Source organism: Protobothrops mucrosquamatus, unplaced genomic scaffold (assembly GCF_001527695.2).
Source record: "Protobothrops mucrosquamatus isolate PMUCROS unplaced genomic scaffold, P.Mucros_1.0 scaffold3125, whole genome shotgun sequence".
In the NCBI taxonomy this organism is placed as follows: domain Eukaryota; kingdom Metazoa; phylum Chordata; class Lepidosauria; order Squamata; family Viperidae; genus Protobothrops; species Protobothrops mucrosquamatus.
Genome location: NW_015389128.1, coordinates 32874 through 47371, shown reverse-complemented (window position 1 = coordinate 47371; position 14498 = coordinate 32874). Strand labels below are relative to the sequence as shown.

The following is a 14498-nucleotide window of genomic DNA, read 5'->3' as shown; positions in this document are numbered from 1 at the left end:
TTCGGAATGTTGCAGGAAGAGCAGGGGGTCCGGAAAGAGCCGGTTGCTATTTGAGGAGGGGGGGTGTCTTTTGCTAAGAGCTGGACAAATGCATTAGATTGGGGATTGCCATGTCAGAAGCTGATTATCTTGGGGGGGGAGGGATTAAAAGATAATGGCAGGAAATTCGGGGCGAGGGGATGATGGATTTGAGCCAAAGGGGTCTTTGTCCTAGAAAGTGCAGCGTTTGGGCGGGACATCCTCTAGGGCAGGGCTCTTCAAACTTGGCCCTTTTATGACTTGTGGACTTCAACTCCCAGAATTCCTCAGCCAGCCCTGTTTGGTTTGAACAGGGGTCTTCAAACTTGGCCCTTTTATGACTTGTGGACTTCAACTCCCAGAATTCCTCAGCCAGCCCTGTTTGGTTTGAACAGGGGTCTTCAAACCTGGCCCTTTTATGACTTGTGGACTTCAACTCCCAGAATTCCAAGTCATAAAAGGGCCAAGTTTGAAGACCTCTGCTCTAAGGAAGTTCTTCAGGATGAAATTTGAGAAGCTGAAGAATGGAGTAGAATCATGCTTCCCAACCTCTTAGCTATTGTAAGATGTGTGGACTTCAATTCCCAGAATTCCCCTGCTGGCAATGAATTCTGGGAGTTGAAGTCCACCTACCTTAAAGTGGCCACGGTTGGGAAACACTGGAGTAGAAGAAGCTTGGAGGTGTCATGAAGACATTTGGGACATCTTGGAAGACCCAGGATAATCTTGGCAGCCAAGACAAGAATGTGTCAGGGATGGGCAACAAAATCAAGATGGCTGCCACAATGGGGTGATTGAAGCTCCACCTGGTTACAAAAGAACCTGCAGAGCTTTGATCACACCTCGTTGGTCTCCATCTTGACCCTGTGGACCATATCTTGTCACCACCCCTGGCAGCAATGGAGAACAGTCCCTAAGAACAGGACAAACAAATATATGAATGGTCTACTGTATCTCTATCGCAGGTCTTAGTACCTCCTGGACTGCAGGAACACCAGAAACTGAGGCGGGGGAGGCAGTTCTTCCCTTCAAGCGAGAATGTCTACTTTCCGCCAGGAAAGGGTTGAAGACCACTATGACATGGAGGAAGAGCTGGGCAGGTGAGTTGTGTATTTATGATAATGGGTTATATAGGCTCTAACCTAGATTAGAAGATCATGTTTTTGAAAGCCATCAAAGAAACTGAAGCCCCGCCTCTTTCCTAGTGTCATAATAGCAATAGCAATCGCAATTAGACTTATATACCGCTTCACAGTGCTTCAGGTCAGGATCGAACTGGTGGCAATGGGCAGAGTCAGCCCTTCAATGCTGCATTTAACCATTGTGCCACTATGGCTCTTAATTATAATAATGTAATGTATAGTATAGCATAGCATAGCATAGTATTCGTATTAGTACAGTATATAAATATAATATAGTATATATAATATATATAATATATTATATACCATATATCATATAAAACATATAATGATATGTTATATGATATACGATATGATATATGATGTGTAATGTAATATATAAATATAAATATATAGTATAAGAACCCCACACGATGTATATGTGGAATCTCCAGGAGTCAGTCAATCAGAATAGAGCTGGAAGGGACCTTGAAGGTCATCTAGTCCAACCCCCTGCTTGAGCAGGAGATCCTATACCATTTCAGACAAATGGCTGTTCAGTCTCTTCTTAAAAGTACCCACAACTTCTGGTGGCAAGCTGTTCCACTGGTTAATTGTCCTCACTGTTAAGAAGTTTCTCCTTAATTCCAGGTTGCGTCTCTCCTTGCTTAGTTTCCATCCATTGTTTCTTGTCCTGCCTTCTGGGTGCTTTGGAGAATAGGTGGACCCCCCCCCTCTTCTTTGTGGGACCCCCTCAAATACTGGAAGACTGCTATCATGTCCCCCCCAAATCCTTTTTTTCTCTAGACTAACCATACCCAAATCCTGCAACCGTTCTTCATATGTTTAAGTCTCCAGGCCTTTAATCATCTTAGTTGCTCTTCTCTGCATTTTTTCCAAACTCTCAACATGTTCTTTGTAATGTGGTGACCAAAACCGGATGCTGTATTCCAGGTGTGGCCTTACTAAGGTTTTACAAAGCAGTACTAATGTCAAAGTGATCTCAGCAAGATTTGATCTTGCTTAATTTCTGGAAAACTAAGAGAGTAAATTGTGGATATTACTGGATATTACTTGGAACTTGCAAAACTGGACTGCTAAACTGGATGTACCAGACTGGCGGTGACAAATCCACGCACGATTATACCAAGAACTACACATCCGCGCAGTCATCAGAAATCAGACTTAAGGGGTGTGGGCATATAATCACCTTTTCTCTGGTTTTGAACCCAGGCTAATGGAAATAAAGTAATTGCTGGCCCATTGAATTATAGGGCAGATCTTGAAAAAAACGGGTGGTTCCGCCAGCTTTTTTTTTAAAAAAAGAAGATCAAAAAAATCTGTGGACTCTTAATTCATCGGATATTAAAAATAAACTCTTGGCTGTCAGTTCCTTTCAAGCTGAGAGGCATTAGAAATGTTTTTTAAACTGTTTTTCCCAGTAGCAAAAGAAGATTGCTGGTGGATAGACAGTTGTTGAGGCCACTGGGAGGTTTATCTGCATCCTCAGGGTCTCCTGAGTGGTGCAAATGGGTGTGGAGCCTTCTTGGAACTACTTGAAAGGACTGTGTTGTAGACGGGAGATAGATGATGTTGTATCCCTCCCCCTCTGTTGAGAAAACAAATCATGCCAGACAAATCTTATTGCATTCTTTGACGAAGTGACAAAATTAGTGGACCAGAGGAATGCTGTGGATATAATTTGCTTGGACTTCAGTAAGGCATTTGACAAAGTAGATCACAACCTACTACTTGATAAGATAGAAAAATGTGGGGTAGACAGCATCACCACCAGATGGATCTGTAGCTGGCTGACCGGCCGTACTCAGCGTGTGGTCCTCAATGGAACTGCATCTACATGGAGGGAAGTGTGTAGTGGGGTGCCCCAGGGCTCTGTTCTGGGCCCAGTGCTCTTCAACATCTTCATCAACTATTTGGACGAGGGGATAGATGGGGAACTCATCAAATTTGCAGATGACACCAAGCTGGCAGGAATAGCCAACACTGCAGAAGACAGGCTTAGGATACAGGAGGATCTGGACAGACTTGAACACAAAATGAAATTCAATGGTGAAAAAAGTAAGGTTCTACATTTAGGCAAGAAAAACCAAATGCACAGGTATAGTATAGGGGGTACCTTGCTCAATAGTAGTAACTGTGAGAGGGATCTCGGAGTCCTGGTGGACAATCCCTTAAATATGAGCCAGCCGTGTGCTGCAGCTGCCAAAAAGGCCAACACAGTGCTAGGCTGCATTAACAGAGGGATAGAATCAAGATCACGTGAAGCATTAATACCACTTTACAAGGCCTTGGTAAGGCCACACTTGGAATCCTGCATCCAGTTTTGGTCACCAGGATGTAAAAAAGATGCTGAGACTCTAGAAAGAGTGCAGAGAAGAGCAACAAAGATGATTAGGGGACTGGAGGCCAAAACATATAAGGAACGGTTGCTGGAATTGGGGATGTTTAGTTTAAGGAAGAGAAGGACGAGGGGGGACATGATAGCAGTCTTCCAATATCTCAGGGGCTGCCCCAAATAAGAGGGAGTCAAGCTATTCTCCAAAGCGCCTGAAGGCAGGACAAGAAGCAATGGATGGAAACTAACCAAAGAGAGAAGCAACCTGGAACTAAGGAGAAACTTCCTGACAGTGAGAACAATTAACCAGTGGAACAACCTGCCTCCAGAAGCGGTGAATGCTTCAACACTGAAAGTTTTTAAGAAGAGACTGGACAGCCATTTGTCCAAAATGGTATAGGGTTTCCTGCCTGAGCAGGGGGTTGGACTAGATGGCCTCCAAGGTCTCTTCCAACTTTATTATTATTATTATTATTATTATTATTATTATTATTATTATTATTATTATTATTATTATTATTATTATTATTATTATTATTATTATTATGGGCTACACCACTCATGTCACCTTGAGGACACAGATAAATCTCCAAGTGGCCTCAAGGACTCTCTAAAAGGATGCAAATGACCAGCTGTCTGCAAGGAATATAAATCCTTCCATTTCCTCCACCATCCAGTCAGAGCTGAAGAAGCTTCTTGGATGAGAAGCGAAACATCTTCAAAGAAAAACAAGAAAGTCCAGTTGCCTCCTGAAAAAGCACCTTTGGGACAAATGTTGACCACGGTTATAAGTGCGAGGATCAGTCATAAGTCACTATTTTCAGCGCCATCGTAACTTCGAATGGAGGATAAAAAAATGCTTTGTGCCCCCCCCAAAGGAATTGGATGCGGGTCATACATCTTAAGAGATTTGTTGGGATAAGTTATTAAATTGCTGGCCACTGTTTCACTGTCAAATAGTTCTCGACTTTCAGTCCCAGCTGAGCACTGAAATCTCCAATGCTAAGCAAGACAGCTTTTAACATATGAGTTTTGCCCCATTTTGCAATCACAGTTGTTAAACGAATCCTTTGGTCATTAAGTGAATCTGGCTTTTCCCCATTGACTTTATCCGAAGCCGGCTGGGAAGGTTACAAACAGTGATCACATGATCCCAGGATAGCGCAACTGTCCTAACGACATGTCAAGCATACAAATTTTGATCATAGGACCAGGACGATGCCATAACAACCATTGTGTGAACACCGTCCATAAGTCAGTTTTTTTCAGTGCCGTTGTAACTTGGGTCACTAAACGAATGTAAGTCAAGGGAGAGGGACCTCGGAGTCCTAGTGGACAATCACCTAAATAGGAGCCAGCCGTGTGCTGCAGCTGCCAAACAAGCCAACACAGTGCTGGGCTGCATTAACAGAGGGATAGAATCAAGATCACGTGAAGTATTAATACCACTTTACAAGGCCTTGGTAAGGCCACACTTGGAATCCGGCATCCAGTTTTGGTCACCACGATGTAAAAAAGATGTTGAGACTCTAGAAAGAGTACGGAGAAGAGCAACAAAGATGATTAGGGACTGGAGGCTAAAACATATAAGGAACGGTTGCTGGAATTGGGTATGTCTACTTTAATGAAGAGAAGGATAAGGGGGGACATGATAGCAGTCTTCCAGTATTTGAAGGGCTGCCCCAAAGAAGAGGGAGTCAAGCTATTCTCCAAAGTACCCAAAAGCAGGACAAGAAACAATGGTTGGAAACTAGTGAAGGAGAGAAGCAACCTGGAATTAAGGAGAAATTTCCTAACAGTGAGAACAATTAATCAGTGGAACAACCTGCCTCCAGAAATAGTAACCCTGCATCCTCAGGGTCACAGCATGATAGCAGAGTTCCAACTTCTCAGGGGCTGCCCCAAAGAAGAGGGAGTCAAGCTATTCTCCAAAGCGCCTGAAGGCAGGACAAGAAGCAATGGATGGAAACTAATCAAGGAGAGAAGCAACCTGGAACTAAGGAGGAATTTTCTGATAGTGAGAACAATTAACCAGTGGAACAACCTGCCTCCAGAAGCGGTGAATGTGCCAACACTGGAAGTTTTTAAGAAGAGACTGGACAGCCATTTGTTTGAAATGGTATAGGGTTTCCTGCCTGAGCAGGAGGTTGGATTAGATGACCTCCAAGGTCCCTTCCAACTCTGTTATTCTCTTCTAATTCAAATATACTTCTCTAAATTTCTCAGTAAACACAGTCTTGGCCAGCTATAATTTCCTAATAAAATTTCTTAAGTAAAGACCCGGTGCTGACGGGAGTGTTTTGAGTGTGCAGTTCGTAGTACACAACTTTGTGTGACGTACACATCCTGTCTGAGTAATCCCCTGTCACCCAGTGGGGCAAGACAGTCTTTCTTGAGTGTGTGGAAAGAAAGTTCATTGGGGCTGAGATTTCATCCTTGTTCCTGTTTGTGAGTACCCATCAATGTCGCAATTTCAGGTTCACAACGCCGTGAAACATTGAGTATGTCTAGTTTAATGAAGAGAAGGACGAGGGGGGACACGATAGCAGTCTTCCAGGGCCTGCCCCAAAGAAGAAGGAGTCAAGCTATTCTCCAAAGCACCTGAAGGCAGGACAAGAAGCAACGGGTGGAAACTAACCAAGGAGAGAAGCAACTTGGAACTAAGGAGGAATTTTCTGACAGTGAGAACAATTAACCAGTGGAACCACCGGCCTCCAGAAGCGGTGAATGCTCCAACACTGGAAGTTTCTAAGAAGAGACTGGACAGCCATTTGTCCGAAATGGTATAGGGTTTCCTGCCTGAGCAGGGGGTTGGACTCGATGACCTCCGAGGTCCCTTCCAACTTTTTTATTATTATTATTATTATTATTATTATTATTATTATTATTATTATTATTATTATTATTATTATTATTATTATTATTATTATTATTATTATTATTATTATTATTATTATACCTTTCTCCAGCTCAGGGGAAGTAAATTCTGCATTACAGGCAGTCCTCGACTTAACGTCCATTCGTTTAGTGACAGTTCAAAGTGACAAGGAGACTGAAAAACGTGACTTACGACCGTGTCTCACACTTACGACCGTTGCAGCATCCCCCAAGTCACGTTATCAAAATTCAGAACACTTGGCAACTGGCTCCTTTATGACGTGTCCCGGGGTCATGCGACCCCCCTTTTGCAACCCTCCCGGCTAGCAAAGTCAGTGGGGGGGGGAAGCCAAAGTCACTTAATCACTTAACAACTGCAGTGATCCACTTAAAAACTGTGGCAAGAGAGGTCGTAAAATGGAGCAAAACCCACTTCAGATCTGTCTCGCTTAACAAGGGAAATATTGATCTCGTCACTCAAGGATTACCTGTATTTTGTTCTTTTCCTTAAAAATTTAAGGAATTAAAAATTAGTGGCGCTGAGCCGTTTCTATTTTCTGCCGGTTGCAGAGCTGGAAGGAGGCAGGAATTTCACTTCGGAGGGGGTTGTGTAGCTACTACGGGGCCTTATATGGAAACTGCCGCAGCCAGCCGGCATGATCTCAGCCTTGAAAAATGTAAACAACTACCCAGATTTAAATGTCCCGATGCCTGTGGCTTGGTCGAAAGGATTTGCCCCTTTTAACAATATGTCTGTGTCCGGGCAGGGGTATGTGTGTGTGTGTGAGTTTTCTGGTCACAAAACTGGGAAGAGAAGGACGAGGGGGGACATGATAGCCGTCTTCCAATATCTCAAGGGCTGCCCCAAAGAAGAGGGAGTGAAGCTATTTTCCAAAGCGCCTGAAGGCAGGACAAGGAGCAACGGATGGAAACTCATCAAGGAGAGAAGCAACCTAGAACTAAGGAGAAACTTCCTGACAGTTAGAACAATTAACCACTGGAACTACCTGCCTCCAGAAGTGGTGAATGCTCCAACACTGGAAGTTTTTAAGAAGAGTCTGGACAGCCATTTGTCCAAAATGGCATAGGGTTTCCTGCCTGAGCAGGGGGTTGGACAAGATGACCTCCAAGGTCCCTTCCAACTTTACTACTACTATTATTATTATTAAGTGCTTCGACAACGAGGTTGATGTGATTCTTGCCCCCGGAGCTGAGAAGGGAAATTAATTGAAAAGCAAAGGGATTCCTTGGCAATCCTTATGGGAAAATATATCAAAGCATTTGCAAATTGCCCAAATGCAGAATGAGAGAGTTGGAAGGAACCTTAGATTGTCCTCAACTTTTACCAGTTCTTTTAGTGACTTTTTCACACTTCCGTTGGAGAATCTCCCTGCTCGTGTGATCAGAATTCCGATGCTTGGCAACGATTCGTATTTATGATAGTTGCGGTGTCCCCAGGGAATTAATAATAATAATAATAATAATAATAATAATAATAATACCATCAAACATCCACATCTGCCTATCCCAGGTCCTGGGTAAGGACTCGATAGGTAGACAAAATGCCCAATCCAGTCTGAACATCTGGCTGACTGTGCGATGATCCATAATAATAATAATAGAAATAGAAATAGAAATAGAAAGACTGTGGCAAAGGCAAGCAAGGGTGGTACCAATAGTAATAGGCGCCTTGGGTGCAATCCCAAAACAACTGGAGCACCACTTGAACACCACAAATTCGCTATTAGTCAATTGCAAAAGGCGGCCTTACTAGGAACCGCTTCCATCCTGCGACGATATCTGTAATACCATCAAACATCCACATCTGCCTATCCCAGGCCCTTGGGAAGGACTCGATAGGTAGACAAAAATGCCAAATCCAGTCTGAACATCTGGCTGACTGTGCGATGATCATAATAAATAATAATAATAATAGCCGACTTTGCAATGACAAAGTGGAAACTGTTTCACATCTAATCTGTGAGTGCAGCAAAATTGCGCAAACTGACTGCAAAGCTAGACATGACCGAGTTGCTAAATTAATCCACTGGGCATTGTGTTAAAAAATACGACTTGCCTGTGTCCGAAAAGTCGTGGGAACACAGGGTGGAAAAAGTGGTTGAGAATGAGAGGGTGAAGAACTGGTGGGACTTTTGAATCCAGACAGATCGCCATTTGGAACACAACACGCCGGATATCGCAGCTGTAGAGAACCGAAGCGTACAGCTGATTGATATCGCTGTACCGGGAGATGCCAGAGTCGAAGAAAAAAAACGAAAAACATTACGAAATATTGCGACCTGGCCATCGAAACTGCGTGATTGTGGATGAAACGTGTGATCCCTATTGTCATCGGGGCACTGGGAACTATGTCCAAAAAACTTTGCAAAATACATCAAGAAACTGCTGCTTCCTGCAATAACTCCAGCAATGTTACAAAAAAAAGCTGCGCTACTCGGAACATCTTATATTTTAAGGAGGTACCTGGTTGACACCTAGGATGCTGGCAGCAACCCGTGTCAACCATCAGCGCCAGCCAATTTGAATGTTCAGTTGACTTGAGGTTCATGTTTAATGAATAAAAGATAATAATAATAAATAAATAAATAAATAAAAAGTTGGAAGGAACCTTGGGAGGTCATCTAGTCCAACCCCCTGCTCAGGCAGGAAACCCTATAACCATTTCAGGCAGGAAACCCTATAACCATTTCAGACAAATGGCGGTCCAGTCTGCCAGGCAAAGTCAACGGGAAGCCAGACTCAGTTAATAACCGTGTCACTAACTTAAGAACCGAAGTGATTGACTTAACAACTATGGCAAGAAAGGTGGTAAAGTGAGGCAAAGCTCACTCAACGACCGCCTTGCTTAGCGACGGAAATGTTGAGGTCCATTGTAGCTGTAAGTGAGGACTAGCATTAAACTTCCTTAGCTGCTTTGCTGCTGGCCAGAACTGCTTGGCGTTTGAGGCTGATTCTGAAACCACTTTGTCCAAGGCTGTTGTCAATTCAAGCCATCATTAAAGCAACAGTCGTAAGCCGAGGACTGCGTGGGATCTGAACCAGCAACAATAAACCAGATGTCCGGTTCTTGCCTTGTAGGATAGATGGGGCTTGGGGTTTTGAGCATCATGTGCTAGTATATTAATAACGCAGATAATAATATACAGGTAACTAGTCAAGGAGAGAAGCAACCTAGAACTAAGGAGAAACTTCCTGACAGTGAGAACAATTAACCAGTGGAACAACCTGCCTCCAGAAGTGGTGAATGCTCCAACACTGGAGGTTTTTAAGAAGAGATTGGACATCCATTTGTCCGAAATGGTATAGGGTTTCCTGCCTGAGCGGGAGGTGGGACTAGATGACCTCCAAGGTCCCTTCCAACTTTATTATTATTATTATTATTAAGTGGCTGCCGGAGATACATGCGCTGACATTCCGAGTATGGATGACCAGGGGTTCAGCTATTCAACCTATTCTCCAAAGCGCCTGAAGGCAGGACAAGAAGCAATGGATGGAAACTGATCAAGGAGAGAAGCAACCTAGAACTAAGGAGAAACTTCCTGACAGTGAGAACAATTAACCAGTGGAACTACCTGCCTCCAGAAGCGGTGAATGCTCCAACACTGGAAGTTTTTAAGAAGAGACTGGACAGCCATTTGTCCGAAATGGCATAGGGCTGTGGTGGCGAACCTATGGCACGGGTGCCAGAGGCAGCATTCAGAGCCCTCTCTGTGGGCATGCGCGTCGTCGCCCCAGTCCTAGGCCTTCAGCTGGGTTTTATAAACTCTTTTTGCTTTAGGCCTCTGCCGCCATGTGCAAAAAAAAAAAAGGTTCAATCAATTTCAACGTCTCGCAGGAAAAAAAAAAAAGATCTTGCAAAGTTGAAATTGATTGAACTTTTTAGTCCCACCCAGTCTGCTGTTACAACCATAGCCATGCCCACCCAATGGGCCACGCCCAGCCAATGGGCCACGCCCAGCCAAAGGGCCACACCCACCCGGCACCCGATGATGCATAAGTGGGTTTTGGGTTGCAGTTTGGGCACTCGGTCTCTAAAAGGTTTGCCATCACTGGTATAGGTTCTCCTGCCTGAGCAGGGGGTTGGACTAGATGACCTACAAGGTCCCTTTCAAAATTATTATTATTATTATTATTATTATTATTATTATTATTATTATTATTATTATTATTATTATTATTATTATTATTATTAAGAAGGTTAGGACCGTTTTTCACACTTACGATGGTTGCCGCATTCCCTGTGGTCACGTGATCAAAATTCAGATGCTTGGCAACTGGTTCACACTTACGACCTTCGCTGTGTGACCCAAGGGCAGGTGACCATGTCTCGCAACCTTCTGACCAACAATGGGAAAGCCAGATTCACTTAACGACTGGGTCACTATCTTAACAGATGCAACGAGTCATTTAAGAGCTGTGGCAAGAAAAGTCCTAAGGTGGGGCAAAACTCACTTCACAAACGTTTCACTTAGCAAAACTTAGTAAATTTGGGGCTCAGTCGCGAGGTCGTAACGCGAGGACTGCCTGTCATCTGTTGCCCGCGGTCACTTTTACTTAGATAATGTCTGTTAAGTGATGTGAATGTTTAGACTCCGTTGTGGAAATGCTGTCCCAGCAGTTCTGTGGGGCGAGCCTCGGTTTACCAGCTCGAGATGAAAGGAGCGGGAAGTGACTTGACTCAGGTCCTCTACTTAATCTCAGAGTTGACATCTTAATTATTGCATCTAGTAATCCTTACAGAGGTGCAAATAACCTGTATCTTACTAACATACTTTGTGTAGTTATGCTGAGATGTAGGACTTCTGCTTTTTGAGAAACTCTGAGACTGGTCCCATCTGGTTGTGGGGTCCTTGAATGGTCTCTGAACTTGGTGGGCTTTGGACAGACTTTTCATGACCCATCTAGGTAACATTAGTGCTAGAAGGGAGTGGGATTATGGAGTGGAAAGAAGAGGGACGGGGGGGGGGGGGGGGGGGGGGGGGGGGGGGGGGGGGGGGGGGGGGGGGGGGGGGGGGGGGGGGGGGGGGGGAGGGGGAGGAGGAGGAGGAGGAGGAGGAGGAGACTGGGGTCCTTGATGGTTGAACTTGGTGGTTTTTTTGCAGACTTTTTGCAGTGCTGTTGTAACTTTGAATAGTCACTAAAGGAACGGTTGTGTCGGACCTGCCACAACATAAACCTCTAGATAGGACTCTAGAAAGAGTACAGAGAAGAGCAACAAAGATGATTAGGGGACTGGAGGCTAAAGCATATAAGGAAAGGCTGCTGGAATTGGGGATGTCTAGTTTAAGGAAGAGAAGGATGAGGGGGGACATGATAGCAGTGTTCCAATATCTCAGGGGCTGCCCCAAAGAAGAGGGAGTCAAGCTATTCTCCAAAGCGCCTGAAGGCAGGACAAGAAGCAACGGATGGAAACTAACCAAGGAGAGAAGCAACCTAGAACTAAGGAGAAACTTCCTGACAGTTAGAATAATTAACCAGTGGAACAACCTGCCTCCAGAAGCGGCGAATGCTCCAACTCTGGAAGTTTTTAAGAAGAAACTGGACAGCCATTTGTCTGAAATGATACAGGGTTTCCTGCCTGAGCAGGGGGTTGGACTAGATGACCTCCAAGGTCCCTTCCAACTTTATTATTATTATTATTATTATTATTATTATTATTATTATTATTATTATTATTATTATTATTATTATTATTATTATTATTATTATTATTATTATTATTATTATTATTATTATTATTGCAATCCTTGGCTCCATTGTTGAGAAAAGCATAGTTTTATTAGAAGTCAAGTCAAGTGCAAAGCCAGAATTGAGAATTGTGTGCCAAAATTCCTAAGTTCTACTTTTCCCTCCCTTAATAGTCTCATTGTCCGGCCCCGTGTAACAATCAGATTCAGGCAATAAGTTTTCCTAAGGGTCAGTCCAAGCGCAGTTTGGCATGTGGCCCCCTCCTTCTTCCAGCTGGGTGACCTTGAGCCTTCCCCCCTTCCTTCCCACCGTTGGTAGCAGTCTGTCACCGCATAGCAGCCGAACCACAAGCAAGCCTAAGTAGGGAGCTGACAGGTCGTAACTCAAGAATGACCTAAACCATAGGTCGGTAACCTGCAGCTCCAGAGCCGCATGTGGCTCTTTGAGCCTTCTCCTGTGGTTCCCAGCCTCCTCTGCCATTTGCAGAGAGAGAGACAGAGACAGAGAGAGGCACTTGCGCTTCCCTTCTCTCTCTCTCTCTCTCTCTCTCTCTCTCTCTCTCTCTCTCTCTCTGTATGTGTGTAAAAGAGAGTGGCCTCATGCTGTTCTTCAACGAGCTGACAAGCATATTGGGTGGGGCTCCTGCCTTGGCTGCGTCTCTGCAGGAAGCAGGAAGGGCAGGAGAGAGCCAGCCCAATAAGAATGTGTGTCAGCTTGTTGGAGAACAGTGTGAAGCCAGCTTGCCAGGTGAGCAGAAGATCGGAGAGAGGGAGAGAGGGGGGGGGAGAGAGAGAGAGAGAGGAAGAGAGAGATGGAGAGAGAAAGAGGGAGAGAGAAAGAGAGAGAGAAAGAGAGAGGAGAGAGAGAGAGAGAGAGAGAACTCATGCACAGCACCCTCTATTTCTTTTTAATGGGAAAGGGGTCCAAGTGGCTCTTTGAGTGTTTATGGTTGCCGACCCCTGACCTAAACAAACAGTTTCTCTTGCTTCTCTCTCTTCAGCGGCCAGTTTGCAATCGTGCGGAAGTGCCGCGAGAAGAAAACAGGCCTGGAATACGCAGCCAAATTTATCAAGAAACGCCGCCTGTCCTCAAGCCGCCGAGGGGTGAGCCGGGAGGAGATTCAGCGGGAAGTCAACATCCTGCGTGAGATTCAGCACCCCAATATCATCACCCTCCACGACATTTTCGAGAACAAGACGGACGTGGTGCTGATTCTGGAACTGGTCTCCGGCGGGGAGCTGTTTGACTTCCTGGCCGAGAAGGAATCCCTGACGGAGGAAGAGGCCACCCAGTTCCTGAAACAGATCCTAGATGGGGTCCACTACCTCCACTCCAAACACATCGCCCATTTCGACCTCAAGGTGAGATCCTTGGATTCCTATCTCCGAATAATAAGAATAATAAATAATCGAACGACTCATAATAGAATAAGAGAGTTGGGAGCCTGGAGGTCTTCAAGGTCCCTTCCAATAAAATGAAAAACAACCCTCAAAGGGTGGACTAGATGGACCACTAGGTCTTTTTCTGCCATCCATTTTCTACGCTTCTATCTGCTGATCTACGGGGATGTTGGTGCTCTCTGAGCTTGGTGGTTTCCTTGCAGACATTTCATGACCCAACTAGGTAACATCATCTGTGCCAGAAGGGAGTGGAGTTTGCAGGGAGGAAGAGGAGGAGGAGGAGGAAGGGGATTGTGGGGTCCTTGGTGCTCTCTAAACTTGCTCTTTGTCTTGCAGACATTTCATGACCCAAACTAGGTAACATCATCAGTGCTAGGAGGGAGTGGGGTTTGTGGAGAGGAGGAGGAGGAGGAAGAGGAAGAAAAGGATTGTGGGGTGCCTGGTGCTCTCTGAGCTTGGTAGTTTTCTTGCAGATGTCTCGTGACCCAACTAGGGGATGTCAACAGGGCTAGAAGGGAGAGGGATTTGTGGAGAGGAGAAGAAGGGAGAAGAGTGTGGAGTCCTTGGTGCTGAGCTGGTGATTTTCGTGCAGACGTTTCATTGCCAAACTAGATAACATCGTCAGTGCTAAATTGGAGTGGAGAGCCTGCAGAAAGGAGGAGGAGGAGGAGGAGGAGGAAGAGGAGGAGGAGGAGGAGGAGAACTGTGGGGTACTTGATGCTCTCTGAGCTTGGTGGTTTTCTTGCAGACGTTTCGTGACCCAATTAGGTAACATCATCAATGCTAGAAGGGAGTGTGGTTTGCTCTCTGTTTATATACAAGAGGCTGATGGGAGCCTTTGTCAGAATTGGGGAATACCAATTCAGAAAAATAAACAAACAGTAGATGGTAGCCTAATCAAGGAACTACCAAGCAGAAAATCACACTCCCACCCACGCCGCCATTTTGCCCGTGAATGTTCAAGAATTTTAACACCGTGATTTAACTTCAGACCTCGAATTGCCGGAGGGACTCACG

The 14498-nt window shown here is 44.9% G+C and overlaps 1 protein-coding gene across 1 annotated transcript in view; it reads left to right on the top strand.

Annotated features, from left to right (window-relative positions):
* Window positions 1-1045: 1045 nt before the first annotated feature.
* The window catches only part of DAPK3 (death associated protein kinase 3), a 32592-nt gene continuing 19139 nt past the window's right edge, over window positions 1046-14498 (top strand). Inside the window, exons 1-2 of the mRNA XM_015826420.2 lie at window positions 1046-1118; window positions 13082-13442. Of these exons, the coding sequence (XP_015681906.1) occupies window positions 1057-1118; window positions 13082-13442 (423 nt within the window). The 5' untranslated portion in view covers window positions 1046-1056. The remainder of the gene's footprint in view (window positions 1119-13081; window positions 13443-14498) is intronic.